General features: G+C 57.6%; 1 protein-coding gene across 3 annotated transcripts in view; it reads right to left on the reverse strand.

Moving 5' to 3' along the window:
- The window catches only part of PTPRN2 (protein tyrosine phosphatase receptor type N2), a 593,102-nt gene that overhangs the window by 70,109 nt on the left and 499,281 nt on the right, over positions 1-23,712 (reverse strand). For all 3 annotated transcript variants that reach the window (XM_043873080.1, XM_043873079.1, XM_043873077.1), the window contains exon 14: positions 14,744-14,938. In XM_043873080.1, coding sequence (XP_043729015.1) covers positions 14,744-14,938 — 195 coding nt within the window. The remainder of the gene's footprint in view (positions 1-14,743; positions 14,939-23,712) is intronic.

A 23,712-nucleotide genomic window follows, 5' to 3' on the forward strand; every position in this document is an offset into this window, starting at 1 on the left:
AAGAAAGGACCAGAGCACACACCAGCACCAGGTGTCCTTGCCGGCTCGCCATTTCCGGGCCCCATGTGGGAAGGGGGCCAGGACTCCCAGGGAACCACTCAGAGCCCGGGCCCAGCTGCCTCCTCCAGCCCGTGGGGCTCCAGGACCATCCCCGAGCGCCCAGAACACTCGTGGGGTCTGCCAACGGCCCCCGCCCAGACCAACCTTCCCACGCTTCAGGAAATCCCAGCACGGCCTTCCTCCTGTTTGCAGGACACCGGGCTCTAACCAGGTGATGCCATAAACTGGCTATCGATTCAGTGGGAGGGACCAGCGCAGAGAAATGAAAGACGCGTTTTCAGGCCGGTCGCTTTACTCCTCACCGCCCCAGCGCCTGGCGTGGAGCCCAGCACGGCCTAGGTGGTCAGTAAACACTTGATGAACGAGGGGGGTGCACCCACCGCCGAGCCCCACCTGGAGAAGGGGCCCCAGCTCCACGGCCTCCGACGCAGCCTCGGCCCCAAGGCCAGAGCCGCACGGTGGACACGGGGGTCCCCCTGAGAGACAGGCTGGCAATGAAAGCCTTTTGGAAGAATGGGTCTCAGTGCTTCATTTTTCAGTTTTCTCCACAATATTTACTGTCTTAAATGAGCACTCAACAGAGGGAAGGACAGACTTCTATGCTATGAAACAAATTTTAATTTCTTGCAGAATATTCTCATATAGTTTATTTTTTTACATCTTGCTTTTTTTCTCTGCCTAGCTTACCAACGCTCTCACCTTCGTTGGGATATTTAGGAATATTGCATAATCTATTCCTGGGATGCATGAGCAGCTCTGGAGCTTATAAAATATTCATTCACTTTCAAAAGTATTTGCACCCTGCTGTCAAACGTGGACAGATTCATACAGGGTATCGGAAAATGGCTATTTTAATGGCAAATGCTTTCCTCAAACCTCTCTTTCCACTAAAACATTTTCTTCAAAATTATTTTCATAAGATGAACAATTTCAACATTAGCGGCTAATCCCCTTTCATTTAAAACTCTGCTGATAAAATTCTTTGCTTGTCATTCAAATAGTAAGTAATAATTATAGACTGGAGGCTCCCATCTCTGGATTCATTAATGGTAAATTGCATGGAAGTCTGAAGCATAAGGCAGCTTTGATACATCTCAAAATGCAATTTCCATAGCTTCCCTTGGCTATGTACAATTAATTATACAGTTAATAAGGGAAATATGTTAATGAAAGAAACATTATTCATCCGGACCACCTGCCTTCACCAAATATCTTTTGTGAGCTTCTCTTCTTTTTGTACTTTTGGTCTACAGACAGTGAAAAAAAAAAAAGACCTCACAATTGACAATGTGGTGATTTTAAACATCAGTCTCCCAGGCTGCAGCTACTTCCATTAACACAAGTCTAAAGAAAAATTAATTCAACTTTATTATATTTCTACTAATTTCTGCCTTTTAAAAGCTTAAGATGTCTACCCATGGCATTTTAAATGCCTGAAACAGCTGTTTATCAAACAAAAAATTACTATTTAGCTGTCTTATTTCTACCAACGATACACTCATCTTCACAGATAAATGGAAAGCCCTGGAAAACGGAGCAGAAACTGCAAGAAAGATGAAGACAGAAACCCCAACCATTCTGAACAGATTAAATTCTCCTAAGTCATTCTTATCCATTGCAAACCCCTGTGTTTAACAATAATTAAACCCTCTCATTCTTTGGATATTCAGAGTTTGTCTGTAGATGGTTTAGTACAGAAGTCAATGTTAACCTTTACAAAGACAGGTAATGTTTCTGAGGCTTTGATGTGGAAGAGAAATCAGAATGGTTTAACTAGAAAAGTAAGCTGTCTAGCTGTAGCTACCACTCTATTTACTTTTTATAAATTACTTGGACAATAGGAAAGAATGCATTTGCAAATATTAGTCTTAAACAAATTTTTATTGATATAGATTAATAAAGTCTTTATTAAATGAGATAATAAGCATTTGATTTCAGCCTCAGTTATGTCTTTTTGATATATGAAAAACACTTTCAACCATGAGTCATTCAGAAATTCCATTAATGTTCAAAATGCAGTTGGAAACCAACCTTGGATTCCAGAGCTGATAGGCAATAAGAGGAAAAAAAAGAATCATGACAATGCAGTTTTAAGATAACCAACCTTCAAAGATCTTCTAACGAAGAAACTAATTCTGGGAGACAATACGCTCCCAAAGAACACCCCTGCCATCTCCAGCATGGGGTGGGGGGGCCTGACGGGCGACGTCAGACAAGAAGGTGAGCGATGAAGAAATCACTGCGTTTTCACTGTCATTCGGCGACTCAGGCAGTGCTATCTTAAGATCGTCTTGAAAAGCAGTTGCGAATAATGTTTCTATGTGTGTACCAGCAAGTCCGTATGTTTAAAGGGCCATCCAGCCACACCTCCCCAACCAGATGGTCACCTACAAAATCAAGTGGCCAATCTCAAATCACAATGGTAAGAGAAGATTCTGAGACCCAGCACCTTCACCATCACCTAGCTGACACGAAAAAGCTGAGAGGAGGCAATTTTCACTCGAAAGATGACGGCAATCGCTTAACAGGGAAACCTCTCAGGAAGAGGAAGGGGGGGGATGGTTGCCTAGCAACACACAGACAGCATCCCGTGCATCACCAAGCAGCAGGGCTTTTCTTAGAGCAGTCTTTTCTGTTCTGTACCAGTGATGTACTCATTACAATTTTTCTGATGAAGTTTTTAGGAAGAATAAAGAATTCCAGCGGGTGCAGTAAAGGTTAGCTAGGAGAGCAACATACACATGAATTTCCTCTCCCATATCCAGATGGGAAAGGCTGGACTCTACAGAATATTATTAGGGGATATTTGCAGACGATCTAAAAGTGCTATTTGGAAGTACAGTCTCTGGTTTTTAATTTTCTGAAACCAACAGGCCACACGCTCGTTGGCAATAATATGAGAACAGGGGAACAGAAGTGACACCAACACAGGAAAAGCTAATATAAGACACAAATATTTATCCTCATCTTTTCACCAACCAAACTTGCTGAGAGGGAATGAAGCCTAGACATCTGTCTCCTGTCTTCCCCAAGACCTTCCAACCAGCAGCGAAATTGCTAAAATACAGCAAAGAAAAAAGCAAAAAATGAAGATTTAATTGTCAGCCACAATAACCAAGAGTTGGTTGACAAGTGTTCATTGTTCAGTTGCTTTCAAATGGGGAGTTCAAGGTGGAAGAGAGAAGAGAGTTGATCTATCAAAAATCGTTTTCACTTTTTAAGGTGAAAAGTTGGAGATAGGACTACCCCATGCATTTTTCATCTCTCCCCAGCTCAGCAGCCATCATACCATGGGCTGCCTGAATGACACGCCCACGCACTCTCGAGGTTTGGTGGGTGAAGCGGAGGACTATCAGGTGTCAGTCTTCCTGCTCCTCCTGCACAACCCGACTGGGAACCAGCCCAGGCCCCGCCCAACAGCTGCCTCGACTGTCATGGCAACACACGCATCACTGGCATTTCCCCGTGGCCACCAGACGTGAGCATCCAGGGTCCACTCACCTGCCCAGCTGCCTGCTGACCAAGGCATCTGTCCACGCACGTTGACAGCCAGCCTACGCTGCACACACAGCTATGCAGGCACTTCCTGAAATGAGGTGACCCCTTTCAGTTCAGTCCCTCAGTCGTGTCCAACTCTCTGCGACCCCACGGACTGCAGCACGCCAGGCCTCCCTGTCCATCACCAACTCCCAGAGCTTGCTCAAACTCATGTCCATCGAGTCAGTGATGCCATCCAACCATCTCATCCTCTGTAGTCCCCTTCTCCTCCTGCCCTCAATCTTTCCCAGCATCAAGGTCTTTTCCAATGGGTCAGTTCTTTGAATCAGGTGGCCAAAGTGCTGGAGTTTCAGCTTCAGCATCAGTCCTTCCAATGAATATTGGACTCTCAAGAGTCTTCTCCAACACCACAGTTCAAAAGCATCAATTCTTCAGTGCTCAGCTTTCTTTGTAGTCCAACTCTTACATCCATACCTGACTACTGCAAAAACCATAGCTTTGACTAGACAGATCTTTGTCAGCAAAGTAATGTCTCTGCTTTTTAAAATGCTGTCTAGGTTGGTCATAGCTTTTCTTTCAAGGAGCGTCTTTTAACTTCATGGCTGCAGTCACCATCTGCAGTGATTTTGGAGCCCAAGAAAAGAAAGTCTGTCACTGTTTCCATTGTTTCCCCATCTATTTGCCATGAAGTGATGGGACCGAATGCCATGATCTTAGTTTTTTGAATGTTGAGTTTTAAGTCAGCTTTTTCACTCTCCTCTTTCCCTTTTATCAAGAGGCTCTTCATTGTCTCTTCACTTTCTGCCATAAGGGTGGTGTCCTCTGTGTATCTGAGGTTATTGATATTTCTCCCAGAAATCTTGATTCCATCTTGTGCTTCATCCAGCCTGGTATTTCGCGTGATGTATTTGTACACTGTATATAAGTTAAATAAGCAGGGTGAAAATATATGGCCTTGATGTACTCCTTTCCCAATTTGAAACCAGTCTGTTGTTCCATGTCTGGTTCTAACTGTTGCTTCTTGACCTGCATACGGATTTCTCAGGAGGCAGGTAAGGTGGTTTGGTATTCCCATCTCTTGAAGAATTTTCCACAGTTTATCATGATCTACACAGTCAAAGGCTTTGGCATAATCAATAAAGCAGAAGGAGATGTTTTTCTGGAATTCTCTTGCTTTTTCTATGATCCAACAGATGTTGACAATTTGATCTCTGGTTCCTCTGCCTTTTCTAAGTCCAGCTTGAATATCTGGAAGTTCACAGTTCACATACTGTTGAAGCCTGGCTTGGAGAATTTTGAGCATTACTTTGCTAGCATGTGAGATGAGTGCATTGTGCTGTAGTTTGAACATTCTTTGGCATTGCCCCTCTTTGGGAGTGGGGACCCCTTTGCCTGTGTACAAAAAGGAAGTGTGGGAACTGGCCTGAATGAGGTGTCTGGTCAGTCTCTAGAATATGGGAGCACCTTGAGGAGTCTCATTATGTAGAATGTAAAGCTGGGCCTTAGACGTGACTCTGAAGGTGACATGAAATCAGCTGGAAGCGGCCATCTACACTGTGTTTAACTTGCAGTGAGTCTCATGTTCCTGAAGACGATAACAAATAACCTGAAAGGCCTCCTCTGTGAGAACCTGGAGCTGCTGGGAGGACGGCACAGTCTGCCTTTCACAACATAAAGGGAAGTCCCGGGCGCTGGGCTTCCACTGTCCACATGAGACCTTTGGGCACCCAGACATGTGGGAGGCAGGGTGCTGGGTGTGACACCTCCTCCCCAAACCAGGACGCTCAGAGGCCACACTGTCAGTGAAAGCACTTGCTCAGGCCACAAGGAGCTTACCTGTCTCCCTACAGACTCAAAACGGGAAAACATTTGGACCTGGGGCCTCATCTAGGATTGAGGGTCAAATTCACAACACGTGCTTCACCTGGGAATCTCTGGGTGGGGAGCTGATGTAAAGATGGTCCTAGTTTCATGAAAGCCAGGAGTGGCTGGAATATCAATCTCAAAACCTGTCCTTTGAGGTCAACACTGTCAGCGTGGGTTACACAAAATTCTGAGAGATAAAGCCCCACTGATGAGGAGCTTATAATCTGAAATTCCAGAATCCAACATATGGCAAACATATCCAAGAGTGAGTTTAGTTCATAGGAACCTAGATAATAGAAGTATTAATATTACATGGAACCAGTCAAATGCTACATTTAAAATAACTGTCAAAGGAGGTTCAACAATACAGGACAAGTACAACACAGCAGGCAGACTTGGAAAAGAGTAACAGAACAACCGCAAGTGAAAAATACACCCCTGGAGACCAGAGACACAAAGGATGTGTTACATGGTGAACCAGACCCTGCTGAAGGCACATCCAAGGCACACTGGATGGGAGGGTAGGGGAGATTCCCTGGAATGAAAGGCCGAGGGACAAAGAGAGAAAACACGGACGGGGGCGTGAGAACACCCTACAGTCAGATGTAAACTGTAAATGGCTTTTCATCTTCTAAAACCGGTTGAAGATAGGAATTCTGATTTCAGGAATCGTAGTAAGTCTGGAGCAAAAGAAAAATATATAATAAAGTAGGTCCACATGAAGACAGGGCACAAGGAAGTTCCTGACACAGAGCTGTAGACTTCAGGAAGAAAGTGAGATACGTCACGAAAGTACAGCTTCCGCACCCGCAACAGACAGCCTGGCAACAGCATCAAAGGCAAGAATATAGTGCTGCTAAAGTAACGGGGGAAAACTAACTAGAATTTGATCCTTGTCTCATCTATCATGCAAGTGTGAGGATTCACTGAAGACATTTTCAGACAAAAATGGGAAGGCTTTCCTACTAGAGGACTGAAAGAAGAATATGTTTTAGGACAAGAGGAGATTTTACCCAAAACAAAGAACTGAGAAAGAGTGATGTTGATGGGGGAAAAAATGAGTCAATCTGAATAAGGGCTGACTATGAAAATCAGTAACTAAAAAATGGTTATTTTAAGGGTATAAACATACAGTGAAACTGAAATACTGGATAATGACAATACATGTCTCAGAGGGAGATATCAGGGTCAGAGTCAGCGTCCCCGAGGTTATCTGGGAGGGGGCAGAGATGTGCTTGGTAAAATCACCTGGACAATAATTAAATTACAACTGCTGAGCCTGTGGGCGGTGGGGAGAGGGACTCACGGAAGCCAGGCCTCGCAGAGGGAGCGAGGGGACGACACTCCGGCACACAGGTCGCGGGCGGCCCGCCCCACACCTCTGTGCACGGAGGCCTGGGCAGCCCCGCACAGGCTGAGCGACGCGGGCACCCTCATGGGGCTTCGTGAGCCGCCCTGTTCCGCGGGTGCGGAGACCAAGCCGATATTTTTGAGCGGCCCCACGGGTCACCCTGGGAGGCAGCCTCTGGATTTGGGACCACCTTTCATCAGCGCGTCTGCCCTCTGACTCCGGAAGAGAAACCGTCAGAGGGCAGAGGTCGCGACCCCTCGGTCCCGCTTGTTGGTCACGCCCTCACCTCCGGCAGACGCGCTGAACAAGCATCGGGAGAGCTGGACTCTCCCTGCTCAGGGAGCCGCAGGGGCCACGTGCGGACGGAGCGCAGCCCCTCACTCTGGGCAGGGTCACGGCCGTTCACGGCTGTGTGCACGTCCCGCCTCTCCCGAGCACGCTCACCCTGGGAGCAGGAGCGGGGTTCCCGGAGGAGCTGCGACCTTTCCTGCCGTCTCCTGCCCACCTGGACAGTGGCCCCTCCCTGCCCAGGCCTCCCAGGACAGAGGGTCTCCCAGCAAAGGACCGTGCCCGGCACTTGGCTGCATCCAACCTGCCCAGCCGCACCCTTCTCACCGCAAGCGGACTGGAACCTCCTCGGGGCAACACTGACCGACTGCTTCACTCAGGCACTCGGGAGCGCGTGCTCTGCCCTGGAGCTGATCCACATGCAGGGATGGAGGATGAGCAAACGTGGTTCACCGATGGACTACTGGCAGGGTGCAATTCCAGAAAGTACACGTTACACAGAGAAGCGGCGACAAGCCTGGACAGCACGTTCAGAAGCAGAGACATTACTTCCCCACAGAAGTCTGCACAGCCAAAGCTTCGGCTTGTCCAGCAGTCACGTATGGATGTGAGCGCTGGACTGTGAAGAAAGCTGAGTGCCGAAGACTTGATGCTTTTGAACTGTGGTGTTGGGGAAGACTCTTGAGAGTCCCTTGGACTGCAAGGGGATCCAGCCAGTCCATCCTAAAGGAGATCAGTCCTGGGTGTTCATTGGAAGGACTGATGTTGGAGCTGAAACTCCAGTACTTTGGCCACCTGATGTGAAGAGCTGACTCACTGGAAAAGATCTGGATGCTGGGAAAGATTGAGGGCAGGAGGAGAAGGGGACGACAGAGGATGAGATGGTTGGATGGCATCACCGACTCAAGGGACATGAGTTTGAGCAAGCTCCGGGAGATAGTGAAGGACAGGAAGCCTGGTGTGCTGCAGCCCATGGGGTCACAAAATCAGACACGACTTGGAGACTTAATAACAACACATTATATCTTCTGATTTTGCACACAGTTCCGCCCTGGGCCTGGACTCACACTGCTCACTCAGTTTGCTGAACGTTTCTAAACCTGCCAGACCCCAGAGGTGCCCTTTGGGCTGGAAGAACGCGGCCTTTTTTCTGGGCAACACATCAGGTTTCACTGAGGGAGGCGGTCAGGCGCACGGGATCGTTTCGTGTCTGTGCATGTGAATGGACACTTTCCAAGTGGTATCTGGACACCAGTTTCCATTTTTATCCCTTGGAAATGTTAACTCACGGACTTACTACCAGATTGTGTTTGAGCATTCAATCTAATTCAATAAATAGTGAGTGCTTGATCCCACTCTATCTTACACAATTCACTCTCAACAAGAAGGTATGACAAGCAAGGCAGTCATTCTGGCACCATCCTAGCACTTTAAACGATAAATCAGATGTTTAGTAATCACAAGACGAGTTGCACCCCACTAAACATGCAGCGGTAGTTCGGCGCCCCCCAGCACTGGGCAGGGGGGACGGCACCCTGTCCTGTTCCAGCACCGGACGGTGAGGAGCCATCGACATCACGGGACCGCCCCGGCGGCCCAGTGGTTAAGGCTTCATGCTTCTAGTGCAGGGGGCGCAGCTTCAACTCCTGGCTGGGGAACTAAGATTCCACACGCTTCGAGGCACGGCCAAAAAAAGAAGGCGTTGACCTCAAAGCGCCAGAGAAGCCCTGTGGGGAGGGCTGGCCGAGTGGGCGGCACGGCCAGCAGGGGCCGTGGGTCGGCTCTGCAGAAGCCCGGGGCCCAGGCCCGTGTGTCTGAGTGCTGGCCCTGCCTTCCCGCACCTTCAACGCCCCACTGAGAGGTGGTCCCCGCCCCAGCTCCTGGTGAGAAGCTGGTGAGAAGCTCCTGGTGAGAAGCCCGAAATGGTTCCTGCCACATGCTGTTGTTTCCTGTGCTAACACCTTCCTTTCCTGAGGACCCTCCTGGAGGCGCGCCTTCTCCCAGAGGAAGGGAGGGGTGGGGTCACTGCACCCAGGGGGGCGGGGGTGGGGTCACTGCACCCAGAGGGGGAGGGGTGGGGTCACTGCACCCAGGGGGGTGGGGTCACTGCACTCGGCGGGGGGGTCCACTGTGCCCTGGGGGGGGTCACTGCACCCAGAGAGGGGGAGACAGCCTCCGTCCACCAGCCTCCCCCCCCAGCCCCCTTGCCGTAGGTGGGGGCTGCAGAGCAGACGCCCCCGGAGCCTGGGCAGCTGGCCGCCTCCCGGCAGCGTCAGCCCATTGCCTCCAGCACAGTGCATGCCGCAGGGCTGGGGCAGAAAGGAGTTGGGCCTCTCCCGGCCTTCACATGAGCAGCAGACACACGCGGTTCAGGCCTCAGGCCTCGTCACGTGCTAACCGTGTGCCCCAAACCCATAGGACGTCTGGCCCCCGAGACCTCGGGTGTGAGTTTGCCTGGAGGTGGCGCCTCGAAAGAGGTGATTATGTGGTGGGTGGGCTGTGGTCCACCGACTGGGGTCCTTATAAGAGGAGATCTGGACCCACAAACAGAGGGACGGCCGTGTGAGTACGTGGGGGGAAGACCGCGTCCATGTGGCAGAGAGAGGCCCGATAAATGAAAACTTCCCACATCCTGACCTCGGGCTTCCAGCCTCTAGGACCAGAGACAGTCAGATTCTGTTGTCTGAGCTACCCCGTCTAGGGTGCTGACCGCCGAGCTGACTAAGACAGGCCACGTGAGGGCCACAGACCCACAGCAGCTGGACACTCATGCCTCCGGGGCTAGGAACACGGGCGCCAAATTTAAAGACCAAGAAGCTGGGGCTGCCCACCCCCTCCTCCGACAGACCGGGCCTTGGGGAAGAGACGCGGCGTCCGGCTTGAGCCTCTGACTTCTGCCGTCGGGGGGCACAGAAGTGTGAACACGAGCTGAGGAGCCTGGCGGGGAGGAGACCACACCAGCACTCGCAGGCCCTGTGGTCAGGGTGCAAAGGAGGTCCGGGGAGCCCCGCCACACGGCCGGCCGTGAGGGCCGAGTGGCCGACCTTTCTGTGGACACAGCATATCCTCAGCCCGTGTAGCCCGTCACCAAACACGCCGGCTCCATCAGTAAGGATCCTCCCTTCACCGATGAGGGGCGGCCTCGGTCACCGTTTGCAGTGTGGTAGCCTCCCAGTCTCCAGGGGCTTACTTTACTGCCCTCAGTTTTATGGTCTCCATCTGTGAAATGGGCTGAACCCAGGTCCTACGTCACGGTTTCTCGGGACAGCGCTGCTACTCACATGCGCAGGGGTGCTCACACCTGCTGTATTTTCCAGGAGTGAAGCGGATGCAAAGATCCAGTCCGGACCGCGACCTTCAACTTGAAGATGTGGCCGCTCTGTCTACACGGCCCCGCATGTGAGCTCCTCCGACTCCAGGCCCTGGGGACTCCCACCTGCTCTCAGCACCGCCCCAAAGCTGCATGCTGACAAGTCAGCCTCTGAAGATGAGCGTGGTCTAAAAACAGGCCTTTTGGAAGGGTAAATTCAAAGGTGACCCTTTAGCTTTCCAAAGGGTGGATGGGGGTCTGAAGAAGCCATGCCTGTCACGTGTGTAAATGGCGACGCTGATGGCAGCCCCGTGCAGTTCCTGGCCTGAGGCCTCCGTCTCCAGAGCGCTGTCCTGAGCTGGATCAGACCTGGTCATGTTGCCTTGGAAACGCGTCTTCAGAAGCCAGCCCGGTTCACCGCCGAGGGTATTTCCTCCCCATCTCCCCTCGTGGTGACGCTGGGGCCCCCACCTCGGCCCAGGCCTGTGTGCCGCGTGGTCAGGCCCAGCCTCCCGGGCCCCCCCTCCTGGGCTCGCAAAGGCCCCCAAAGCACCATTGCTTGCACCCAGGGCTGTGGTGTCCCGGGTACCGGACGTCTCCCTGCGGAGAAGGCCCTTGTTTCCTCAGCTTCTTCGGAGGAACATTATTCCCATTTTGGCCTTAATCCTTCCCGGCTTACTCGTCACAGCTGCAGGCCCACAGGCCCGGCGTCTCTCCCTCCCTGGTTTAACCCTCACGGGGAACTCACAGGGGGTGCTACCCCTGAGCCCGTGTTGGGTATGGGGAAGCAGAGGTCAGCGGATTCATCAGGGACTCGGGGCCAGAAGCTTCCTAGGTTCTCCCACTTTTGGGGGCCTGGCGCCCTTGCCGCCTGCAGGGTGTCCATCTCCAGGTTGAGCCCAGGCTCGGCAGCCCTGAGGCTGTGCCGGGCCCTGTCGGGGAGGTGACTCTGGGGGCAGCAGGCTCCTGATGGCCGGCCTGCCCTGCCCACGTGCCCACGGGGCGGCCACCAGGACTCCCTTCCCGTTCCCCGCTGCCTGGGACCTCGCCCTCTGAGCCTGCACCAACAGCCGCCTCCCTGGCCCACTTCTCTGGGTCTTGCACCCCTGCCCGGGACCCCCGGCGCAGTGGGAAGGCCGTCCCTGCAGTTGAGCTGGCTTGGCCTCCTCCGTCACGGAGATCGCCCAGGTCACGAGGGCCGCCGGCAGTGGCTGCATCGTCGGCACAGCAGCCTGTGACCGCGTGCACTCCTCCCGCAGACGCCTCGCGGGGCCGCCTGCCTCCTCTGGGGGAAAGGCTGATGGCTCCTTCTCACCCCCAGGAGGACTGGTGCTGAGGGCTCGGTACGGCAGCCCCCAGCGTGGGGCCTCGGTGCAGAACCCGACGACATGCCGCATGGACGGGGTGGCCGCGGTGTGGGGCTCAGGGCAGAGGGCTCCCCTCAGGTCGGCCCCCGGCCGCCCTCCGGCGACAGCAAGCTGGCTCAGCCGCGGCATGCTCCTCAGTCCTTCAGAGGCTCGGCCTCTGCCGAGGGGCACGTTCCGTCCTGCACCCTGGGGGCGAGGGCGCCTCCCAGCAGGTTCCCAGTTGGCTCCTGGGGTCTGCTTGGACCTTGGCACGGCCATCCTTGTGACCCCTGCACCGTCAGCCTGTGGTCCTGGGGCCAGCTGTCTGATGCCGGGAGCAGTCCTGACAGAGGGCCGGGAGGCCCAGGCACCGCACGCGCGTCTCCCGGCGGCCTTGACGGGTCAGCAGGTCGGGGGGTCAGGTCCTGAGGTTCAGCTGCTCCGCAGCCCATGAGGACGTGGGGTCAGCATCCATGCACCGCTGACAAGACCACCTGGCCCGGGGAGGCCTCGTGAGACAGGGCCGCAGTTCCAGAGCCGAAGAGACGAGCCGCGTCACCTGCCATCGTGGGTGAGAAGGTGTAAAAGGCCACGGGGACTCGCTTCTGCCCGTCTCCACGTCTTGGCGCCCCGTGCGGGGGACGACGACCACGGCGGGCTGGGAGACCCCTCTGCGCGGGTCAGGGGGCGGTGGCTCGGGCTGTGCCCAGTGAGGTCCTCGTGGCCTCATCAGCCTCTCTCCATGGGGTTCGTTCGCCGCTCCGAGTCGGGAAGAGCAGCTGGTGATCCCCATTCAAACAAAGTCAGTTAATGAGAGGGAGCCTTGAGTCCAGGGGCCGGCCCAGGGCACGCAGGTGTCTGGGTTGCACGGTGGTGGATGGGGGTCGCTGCCGTCACTGGGGGTCACCCCATGTTAGGGGGGCTGCAGGCGGCCAGGGGATGGCAGGTCAGCTCTCTGGGGTAGGGACTCACCCAGAGACTACTACCAGGCTCGCTCTTACACCTGCCGCCACACACGGGAACTGAGAGACACAATTTTCTATGGAAAACACAATACACTCATCTCCCATTTGGAGGTGAGATACATCAAGTTGTAACTTGAAGGTCCTGAAATATGGAAACATCACAACGCGACGAAGACTCTCAACACACGTCTCCCGGGGGGAGCTTGCCAGATAGACACCCCTTGCTGGCATGTTGACCCCAATACTGAATCTCATTAGAAATCTGGACTTTCGGATAAATTTCCTTTTTTAAAAGGGACATGTTCTCTAAAAAATCAGCTCTGAAGTAATAACCACAGTTATTTATCCACAGAGAACTTCCCTGGTGGCTTGGTCTGTAAAGAATCCACCTGCAATGCAGGTGACCTGGGGTTGATCCCTGGGTGGGGAAGATCCCCTGGAGAAGTAAATGGCACCCCACTCCAGTATCCTTGCCTGGGGGATCCCATGGACAGAGGAGCCTGGGGGCTGCAGTCCACGGGGTCGCAGCGTCAGAGACGACGGAGCGCCTGAGCCGCAATGCACAGGAGAGGCGCTCCCGAGGTGCTGGCTGTGGGCGCAGCAGGGCGGCACGTCTGAGACCCGAGGGTGAGCTGTCTCCCCAGGAAACTGCAGACCTGGGGCTCAGGATGCCCCACAACCACACGGAGCCCTGGGAGTGTCGTGCAGCCTGAGCCCCGGGCCCTCCGTCTGCGGGGCTGGAGCAGAGCTGAGCTCCTGGACTTCGGCTTCCTCCTGTGCTGTGGTCTCAGCTGCATCCATCAGCCCGTGAGGCACCCGTGTCTCCTGCCCTGGGACCCGCACGTCTGGGAGAGAGGCCTCTGCCCACCAAGATCACCGGGGCCGACTCCAGGCCTCTCCTCCAGCTGCCCACCGAAGCTCTTTAGCGAACACGTGGTCTCTGGGCTGCTCTGGGGTGAACGTCTGTGTCCCCCACATTCCCTGGAATCCTGGCCCCCAAGGTGACGAGGTCAGAGGTGGGGCCCTTGCGCCGGGATCAGGGCCCTCATGAGACCCCAGAGCTCCCTGCCTCCTCCCCACGGAGGACACACCAGAGGCTGCCATCTGAGGGCCAGGACGCGCGCTCCCTCCAAACCCCGCATCTGCCGGCCTCGTCTCAGCCCCTGCCTCCAGACTGAGGGACTCCAGCATCTGCTAAGCCACCCGTCTGTGCTGGTCTCCAGGCCCAGGCTCTGCCCAGGGTCATCTGAAGCCCGTCCCCAGAAGGAGGGACCGACCAGCAAGACGGTACTGATCAGGGAATGCCCCGGAGGGCAGAGGCCACAGTCGTCAGGACCCATCCACACAGCACAAGGGGCTGAGCTATAAACAGGCGCCTCTTATAAACCCTGGACAGCAATTATGCATCAGGTACCATGGGCCCCAGGACGGGTGGGGGGCTTCCTATGGGGAGGCTTCTGTGCTGGGCAGGCAGCTGACCCTTCCCACGAGAAGCAGCACGGGGTGGGGGGGACATTTATTCACCCAGATGCTGCTGCTCGGAAAGCCTCGCATACAGTCGGCACTCAACTGTACGCATTCAGTTGGCGCTCACCTGTGCGCATTCCCAGGGCAAACCCCACAGCTGCTCAGTCGGGCCAGTGTTCTGTGTAGAGTGGGGACAACCCTCCCTTGGGGAGGCCTCGAGGGGACGCTGGACGTTGGGGTGCCCTCCCCTCGCCGCCTCGCCGGTGTCCTGGGCGGTTGGGGACCCTCCCCCACCAACTCCACCTCTCCCAGGCTCCCTGAGTGGGCAGGCTGCAGGCTGGGCAGTTGCCCCAAACCCCGTCTCTCCCAGCCACTAACCCGGTGGGCAGGTCGCAGGCTGGGCAATTGGGGACCCTCCCCCACCAACCCCACCAATCCCAGGCGCTCCCCTGGAGGGCGGGGCGCAGGCTGGGCAGTTGCCCCACCCCGTCTCTCCCAGGTGCTCCTCTGGAGGGCAGGCTGTGGCTGGGCAGTCTGGGACCGCCCCCCTAGCCTCTCCTGGCCACTCCACGTGGCAGGGCCCGGGCCTTACCAGCACCATGTGGCCGGTGGAGATGTCCATGTTGGGCTGCACGGGCTCCTCTGACCAGGACGAGGTGCTGCTCCGCGCGGAGGGGCTTGGCATGGGCCCGTCACTGAACTGGGAGGACACACTGCTGACGCGGGACGTGTGCGTGGCCTCAGGGCGCTCCGTCGTGCGCACGGCCATGCGCTGACGGCACAGCTCCTGCAAGACAGCGGCCGGTCAGAGCCTCCCACCTGCATCCCGGGCCGGGGGGTGGGGGTGGGGGGACAGGGCTCACCCGAGACCATGCACACCTACAGGTATGCACACAGACACGCACAAGGGTAGACACGCTACAGAGAGACAGGCGTAGTGACACAGACATGGACACACACACACAGACACACAGACACACAGACAGACAAGGAGAGGCTCTAGTGGGGCCGCCCTGGACCCGGTGTGGACAGACTTCAGGCTCCCCCGCCTCCTCAGAACGTGGGCTCTGGTGGGGGCGGGGGTGACCCTGTGAGCTGAAATACAGACACTTGTAGCACCGTCACGGTATTTACAGGAAAAATCCCTCTTTTTGGTTCTTGTTCCCGAAGCATCACTCATGGGGTGAAGCGCCCGCGGGACAGAGTCGGCAGAAGCGCGCGTGGGGGAACGTGCAGGGTGGACGGGACGGGCCTGCCGGGTGACACAGGCGCAGGCCTGGGCCTGCCGGACGCGCTCCCTGGGCCCGGCCGGGCCCAGTAGAGCCCGGCTCGGTCACCGTGGGGCCTCAGGGCCCCGGCACAGGGGTGTGTGACCAGCCTGGCGGGCGAGGCCCGGCTGTGCTAGCGGCCGCCAGACTCAGGGCTCGGTGGTCACGCGGCCCCCAGGAGACCCAGCCAGATGCTCCCCTCTTCTGACCCACAGAAGTGCCTTTGAGGGGATCCCATCAGCCAGGCTACGGTGACTCCCAGCCCTGCCCGGCGAACACTGTCAGCAGAGCCGTCCAGCAAAAGGACGTGAAGAGAGTTTACAAGAGGATCCAGGCCCGCACTGAGGACTGCTCGGGGCAAGGGGGCAGTGTGGAGACCCCAGAGCCCTCCCCTTCACTGGTGTGCGCGGGGGCGGATCCCCGCACGCCCGGCTGCGGGCAAGGAGGTCCCCGCACCATGTCCTCTCGCCCGGCCGCCCGTCTCTGGGACTGAAGCTCGTCCTGAGCCGCTGAGGGCTCGCTCTCCCTTGGGACGCTGTGCTGACCCTTCCCCGCGTCAGAGGATGGCTCAGGGGCGCTGTGAGGGGGGCTGCCTGGCTGAGAGCCCCCAGTCCCATCAGAGCATCTGTGGGGAGTGGGCTGGGCCCTTCAGAAGCCGGTGGAAGAGACGAGCGGGAAGGAAGGGCGGTGGTGAAGGGTGGGGGCCCTGCCGCTCTCTCCCAGGGTTCAGGAGTTATCCATGGCTCCCAGACAATGAATCTGCTCGAAACTCCCCTCTCGTCTTCATGGAATCTTAGAAGCAACGAGGAGCGCAGGCACGGCAGGTGGGCTCAGTCGTGTCCACAGGCTACCTGTGGGCCGCCGGCCAGGCCCCTCTGTCCACGGGAGTCTCCGGGCACAGATACCGGAGAGGGTTGCCACACCCTCCTCCAGGGCATCTTCCCGAGTCAGGGACTGAACCCGCACCTGCTGCGTCTCCTGCCCTGCAGGTGGGTTCTTTACCACCGTGCCACCGGGGAAGCCCGCACGGCAGGCGACTGCCGATGCTGAGGAAGATGACTCCAGGAGCCAAGTCCACGTCCCACTGGTTCCCACCGCGGCATGGCGAAGGCTTTTCTGATTTTGAGAAAAGCACACCAAGAACTTTCTGCAGCAGCTTCTGAGGTTTCACATCATTCACCCAGAAGAACAGAAAACGTCCTTCAAGAACGGCTCCTCGGGGGAAGAGGATCTGGGAAGCTGGCGGTTCACCCCCGAACAGTAGAACATCAGGGCAGCTGCTGTCTGCCCTGGAGGTGCCGGCATGAAGGGTGACGGCCACTCTGGGTTCCATCCCTCCTCGTCCCTGTGGAGAGGGTGTGCCCTGGAAGGGCCCCTGCCTGGCCAGACTCCCTGAGTGACCTCGGGCGAGGCATTCAGGCCCCCGGTCCAAGTGCTTTCACCCTGGAAGGGAAGGAACAGGAGAGCACAGAAGACTGAAGGGTTCCAGTGTGTGAAATGCCAGCGTGGCCCCGGCCACGAGGTCCCATCACAGACCGGTGGTCAGTGCAGGCGGTCGGGTCACTGTGGGTGCAGGAGCGGAGGGTGTCCCGTCACTGTGGGTGCAGGAGTGGAGGGCGTCCCGTCACTATCAGGCAGGAGTGGAAGGCGTCCCGTCAGTGTGGGTGCAGGAGTGGAGGGCGTCCCGTCACTGTCAGGCAGAAGTGGAAGGCGTCCCGTCAGTGTGGGTGCAGGAGTGGAGGGCGTCCCGTCACTGTGGGTGCAGGAGCGGAGGGTGTCCCGTCACTGTGGGTGCAGGAGTGGAGGGCGTCCCATCACTGTCAGGCAGGAGCAGAGGGCGTCCCGTCACTGTGTGTGCAGGAGCGGAGGGCGTCCCATCACTGTCAGGCAGGAGCGGAGGGCGTCCCGTCACTGTGGGTGCAGGAGTGGAGGGTGTCCCGTCACTGTGGGTGCAGGAGCGGAGGGCGTCCCATCACTGTCAGGCAGGAGTGGAGGGTGTCCCGTCACTGATGGTGCAGGAGCAGAGGGCGTCCCGTCACCAGGGCAGGAGCGGAGGGCGTCCCGTCAGTGTGGGTGCAGGAGCGGAGGGCGTCCCATCACTGTCAGGCAGGAGTGGAGGGTGTCCCGTCACTGATGGTGCAGGAGCAGAGGGCGTCCCATCACCAGTGCAGGAGTGGAGGGGGCGTCCTGTCACTGACGGTGCAGGAGTGGAGGGTGTCCCGTCACTCTGGGTGCAGGAGCGGAGGGCGTCCCATCACTGTCAGGCAGGAGTGGAGGGTGTCCCGTCACTGATGGTGCAGGAGCAGAGGGCGTCCCATCACCAGTGCAGGAGTGGAGGTGGTCCTGTCACTGACCGGTGCAGGAGTGGGTGTTGGTACAATGAAGACAGAACCGTTCTCTAATCAGCTCTTGGTGGCCTGGCAAGTCAGACACTTCTCAGGGAAGCAGGAATTTTAGAAGTAGGGGTGCCCTGGATCACCCCATGGCCTCCTCATGAGTCACTGGTGATTAGGACAGACTTGGAGAGCTGGCCAAGCCCACACAGGTGCCTGCGGCCCCCCAGGACTGGCCCTGCATCTCAGGCCCAGCACTTGCCAGGCTGCTACTGAGAGTGGATTCTCCTTGTGGGTCTTTGTGTTTTAAATAAAAGCTGCGGCAAAGATCCAAGAAAAGCCATCACCCCACATCCAAGAGCACCAATACTGACCACAGAGGCCCTCGGCTGGAGAGGAGGTCCCTCGCCTGCACAGAGGGGGGCTCCAGGCCACGCAGGCCCACTGCTGGGGGGCCCACACAGGGTCAGGCCTCTTTCACCTGCAGATAAAAGTGGGTGCACCCGCTAAGGGGGGACCCTTGACCTCAAACTGACCACAGTCCAGCTTCTATGTGATAAATGACGAGGCAGGAGGACCTGAGAAGTGGAGCCAGGGAAGGGTCAGGCAGAGATGAGATGCCCGGGGGCTGGAGCCACTGCTCCTGGGGCCCTGGGAGGGCCTGGCTTGGTGCCAATAGACAGGTTGGGGGGAGGTGAAATGCCCAGGGCCCAGCAGCTGCCTCGCCCCAGCTCCCGCAAGTCACCAGAGGAGCCAAGTCCCGAGGGCCCCGAGCAGACACTGGGCCCTGCCTCTGCAAAGCCGCCCCTCCAGACAGCAGGCCAGGCGGCCCTGGCTGAGCACCGACCCCCTGGAGCCTGGGAACCTGCACCTGCTGCTCTCGGGGCTGTGACGGCAACTGCAGCCTCCCCCACGCTGATTCTCTCCTGGCTCCAGGAAGCGTCTATCCACTTGCGTTTGGAGTTGTGGTGCTGATGCTGAGTCCCAGGGGCGGCAGTCGCTGGCTGTGTGACCTTGAGCAAATCGGTGAGCCTCTCTGCGCCCCCACCTCCTCCTCTGAAACGGGGACACAGGCAAAGCTCCCTGGAGGCCCGCGTGGGAGACCGGGCTCAGGTGGAGCATTCGGGAACGGGCCTGAGCTCCTGGGTGACCATCAGCGTCGTCATGAACTCTCCCAGCAAGCTGCCGACCCAACACTGGATGCCGGGAACCCTGGGGGGCGGGTGCAGCCAGGCCCCCATGTCCTGGCTGGCAGGCTGGCAGAGCTGAGCAGCCACAAGGGACCTCGAGGGGTCAGGACGGGAGCCCCACAGGCGGACGACGCAGATGTGGAGGCCAGGAGGCGGGCAGTGAGGGCGAGAGGGCAGGAGGCCCACGTGGCTGAAAGAGCCCCCCAGAAGGGGGCCCGCAGGTGGGGGAGCAGGGTGCCAGGACTGCCGCATCACCCCCGGGGACAGCAATGCTGGGCTCCCATCACACACCCTTGCTTGGCCCCCGTGGGGGGACCTGGGTCCGGAAGCAAGAAGTGGGGAGGTCTCTGCACCCGGCGTGGCTGGGGCAGTGAGGGTCAGGGCCGAGCTCCCTGGGTCCCCCCAACCTGCAGCTCGGCTCCCCTGGGGGTCTGCCTACTGCAGTCCTCAAGGCTGGGGTCCCAGCCTCACCCTCTGGACCCGAGACATGGGTATGAGCCGGGTGTGGCTCGGATTAGCAGGCCGTGGCACCGTCAGAAGCTGTGGGGCTGGAGCCGCACTTGCTGCAGGACGACAGAGCTGAGCGCCACGCCGCGCACACACCAGGCCTGCAAGCAGGCGAGTCCCACCGCCGCCGCGGCTCCTGACCTGACCTGAGAGGGCCAGACTGGTCCATCCACAGAAAAAGGGGGCTCACCCCAAAGTGGTTCAGTCTGACGATGACCACACCCCCTGCAGGGGACATGCAGGTCCCGGTGTCCAAGGAAGGGGCCCGAGTGGACCTTCGGTCCTGGCTCCTTCCACCCGGTGCCAGGCAGAATCCCGCACAGTCACTGCGGCCACCTCCCTGACCTGCAGCCACGTCACCCCCCGCACTGTCGCAGGACGCTCCGGGTGAACCCAGAGAGGCAGACAGTCACAGAAAGATGCGGAAACCCCTGGGGATCACCGTGCAGCCTTTACGTAATGTAAGTTAGTCCTTTATGTTGATTATAGCTTGTAAGTTAATAACAGGAATTCTATATTTTGTCCATGCTCTGAGCTATTGCTTAAACATTTCTAAGGAAAAATGAACTTTTTAGAACATTACTACCCGCCTTAGTCATGGTCTGGCCAGGAGACTAACTGGGTGGCGTTTCATCGCCCAGGTGTATGGTTTTGTGGGAAGGTCCCAGTCTGTGCTCTGTGGGTCTCACAGCAAGGCCGCCTGGTGTTGTGGGTTCACCAGGCTGCCTGCCCCCGACAGACGGGGACCCTGCAGACGGAGCCTCATTCTTCATTTAAAAGGACCATGTCTCCCTAAAAAGGCATACGCAGTCCACACGGCAACAGTGAAGGCGTGAACCCGCTGACCCCTCAGGCCACAACAGAGTGCACCAGCTGGGCTTAACTACTGGTTTTAAATGTAACGTGAGCTCCCATCACACGGAGCTGCAACCAGGCCAGTGCGCGTCCCCGAGTTCACCGCCTGCGTTTACGACCAGGAAGGGCCACGCAGCATCATCCAGGACACTCGCGCCATCGAGTGACCAGCCCTGCAGTTGCTGAGACTAATCTCCTGTAGGTAACAGCCTGTGACGGGGGTTAGCATGCAGAGCTATGAGCTACTGTCAGCCGGGGAAGGCGCCCCACTCGAGCGAATGGTAACTGACCACGCTGAACGAACTCCACAGCCGGCTCTGAAAGAAACCCAGAGACAAGCCCACTCACGTTCGGGACTTTTCCTCATTCATAACCCCGGCAGCCAGCAGACGGGGCAGAGTCCACACCGAGCGCTGAGTCCCTGGCTGAGGTCACGGAAACCCCAGGATGAAAACTGTGGGGCGCAGCCCATCGAGGTACGAAGTACCGCGTGTGAGTGTGTATCAGTCACTCGGTCATGTCCCACTCTCTGCGACCCCGTGGACTGCAGCCCGCCCGGCTCCTCTGCCCATGGCATTTCCCAGGCAGGAATACTGCAGTGGGTTCCGTTTTCTTCTCGGGGGATCTTCCTGACTCAGGGAACCCGCATCTCCTGCACTGGCGTTCTTCACCCCTGAGCCACAGGGGAGCCCGCGGACTCGTAGCAAATCACAGTCCTCTTCAGCTTCGCAGATGTGGCCACGTCCTGAGCACAGACGAGGGTCTGGCAAATAGCCTTTGCTCGGCTGACGGCACCTTCCAGCCCCTCCACTGAACAAGAGATCTTTAAGGAGTTTAAGATCCAGACTAACTCTCTTTTGATTAAAAACAGACTCTGCTCATGATCTAGGACATGCTACTCTCATAAGAATGATCCTGAGCTTTTAGCACAATGCCCTTGAGTGGATAAAGGCAATTACCATCCTCGGGTCCCGATTCATGAGACTCAACAACCAAGAGGCAATCCATTACGAAGAGAAAGATGGGCAGATTCAGCCACAGGCACCTCTTGGTCGCAGACCTACACATGGGGTTTACCAGCCGTCCGCGGGCTCCCTCCAAACAGCTCTGGGCTTGGGGCGCCCCTTGTCCATCCCTGCAGAGTGGGCGCCCGCACAGAGCTGGAGCCCCCAGGACTGCACCCTCAAACAGGGGGCTCCCTTCCCCCCGAGCGCTCTCTGCGGCTGTGACCAGAGCCCCGGCTCAGGGCACACTCCCACTAGGAGTCTGGCTGGTCTGTCTCTCCTCACAGTGCCTGCGCTCTAGCTGGAGAAAAGACGGTGCGTGTGAAGGAAAAGAAGCACTTTTCCGACAGCGAAGAGGAAACCGCCTGTTTCGGGCCACGCTGCTGTAGTTTCCAGGACGCTGTCTCTAGGGAGCGGACGCTTCTCTGCGCGGCTGTGTGTCTTCAGTTTCCAGACCCTCGCAGATCTGGGGACAGTCACGGAGAGGCCAGATGCAGTGTCCCGAGCTCCTTGGGGGGGCCGTGGCACACACAGTCACGCGGAGATGGGGCCGTTTGGCCGGCGAGCCCGCAGCAGCACCGCCAGCGTCAGTGGCCTCTCCTCTCGGGAAGGAGGGGCTCCTGAGGCATCGGCACCTCAAGAGCCAGCCCAGGGAGAAGATGGACCCAGCAGGGCAGAGAGCTCGGCCCGAGACAGACCCCATCCTTGGGTCAAGGGGGTCGGGGGACACAGCTCGGCTGGAGACAGACCCCATCCACGCCAGGCATTTTGGGTTGAGGGTGTCCGGGCAACGACTCCCACCCAGAAACCCCGGGCCTGAGTCCCAGCTCAGCCGCTCAGCAGCTGTGAGGCTTTGGACAAGCGGCCTGTGTCTGGACGTCAGCCTCCTGGCCTGTGGAGGTGGGGATGGTGGTAGGAGGGCTGCACAGGGCCGCAGGGGGCCTTCCAAGAGCCAAGAGGTAAAGAGCTAACACAGGGCTGGGGCGTGAGGCGAGTGTGCAGCCGCTGTCCATGCCTTCCTTCTGCTGGACACGGGCGCCCCGACCAGCTTCCTGGATCACGCATGGGTGTGCGGGAGGGGTCAGGACGCCCGGTCAGGTCCTGCTCCCAGGACACCGCAACTGAAAGGCGGGGTTCCACGTGCACTGTGCCCCTGCAGGGGAGGGCACGGGCCGTGAGGAACCCAGTTTGCCGACCGACCACTGTCTGCAGCGGGAAGGATCTCTCCCCTCCCTTCCTGGGGAAACCAGAGTTCAGAAGTTTCTAAAGAGAAAAGAACAGCATTTTCAGTCCCCCTAAAATCAAGTACTCCATCACAGAATCATCAAACACGTGACGCATGTGTCCCAACACTTTAAAATGTCTGAACGCGTCCTCGATGGTCAAGAGAGGCGAGATGGGGCATGAACTTCCCATTGAGCCAATGCAGGTCCCCCCTGTTGGCGCCATGCAGGGCGCCCCTCAGTCCATCCAGCCCTGCTGGCCACCTGAGCGGGCAGGTCCAGAGAAGAGTCAGCACAGCATCCGCTGAAGCTCTGACGCCTCCCACTCCAGGGGTCCTCAGGGTGCAGGAGTGTGGGGGTGTGGGGGTGCGGGAGAGAGGTGTGGGTGTGCGGGGGTGCAGGGAGGCGGGCTCAGAAGCACACAGAGTGTTCGGGTCGCTGTCTGTGAAGCCACCTGCTTCCCTGCGACCTACGGCCACAGCCCTGGGATGCGTCTGCAGCCTCCAGCGTCCCTCTGCTGTAGCACAATCTGCAAAGTGAGTCGAACAGGACTCTGGCGGCAGAGGCCACCCTCACACGTAACCGTCTCCTCTCTGCAATCTTATCTGATGGGGAACCTGGACCGAGTGGGGCTTGCTCTGAGAGAAAAGGCCTGCCATCCCCAGATTCCGCCCCAGGAAAGACAGGACTCCCCGGGCTTGAGAACAGCCTCTTTGTACCTTTCACGGGGCAGCGGGAACAAAGCAGCGGACGCCGAGTGTGCACACAAAGGCGCCGGGTTTGTGGGGCTATTTGGGATCGTAATTAGTGTAGCAGGGCAGAGCTGAGGAGGGATGCACAAAGCTGGGAGAAAGCGAAAGGGGTTCATTAGGTGCCCGGGGGGGGGGGGTGGGGGGTGGGTCAATTACTCTCCGGGAGGATGAAAACGCTGAAAAGGAGCGGCTGCCCTGGGAGGGCCTCAGCCCAGCTCGGAAGGCACTGCGGACCCCACAACACGGTGAGAACAAGGAGCACAGGGGACCCCAGAGTGGTGTTCGGGGGGGTCACATGCAAGAAGCCATGGAGATGCAATGACAGGGAGGGCGCCACGAACACGCTCGGAGGTGGCCTGACCACAAGCCCCACGGCACATGGCCCGAGGGCAGTAGGGGAGCCCTGGGTCGGGCCCTCAGGGTGAGGCC

The sequence above is a fragment of the Cervus elaphus genome, chromosome 18 (assembly GCF_910594005.1).
Source record: "Cervus elaphus chromosome 18, mCerEla1.1, whole genome shotgun sequence".
NCBI lineage: Eukaryota > Metazoa > Chordata > Mammalia > Artiodactyla > Cervidae > Cervus > Cervus elaphus.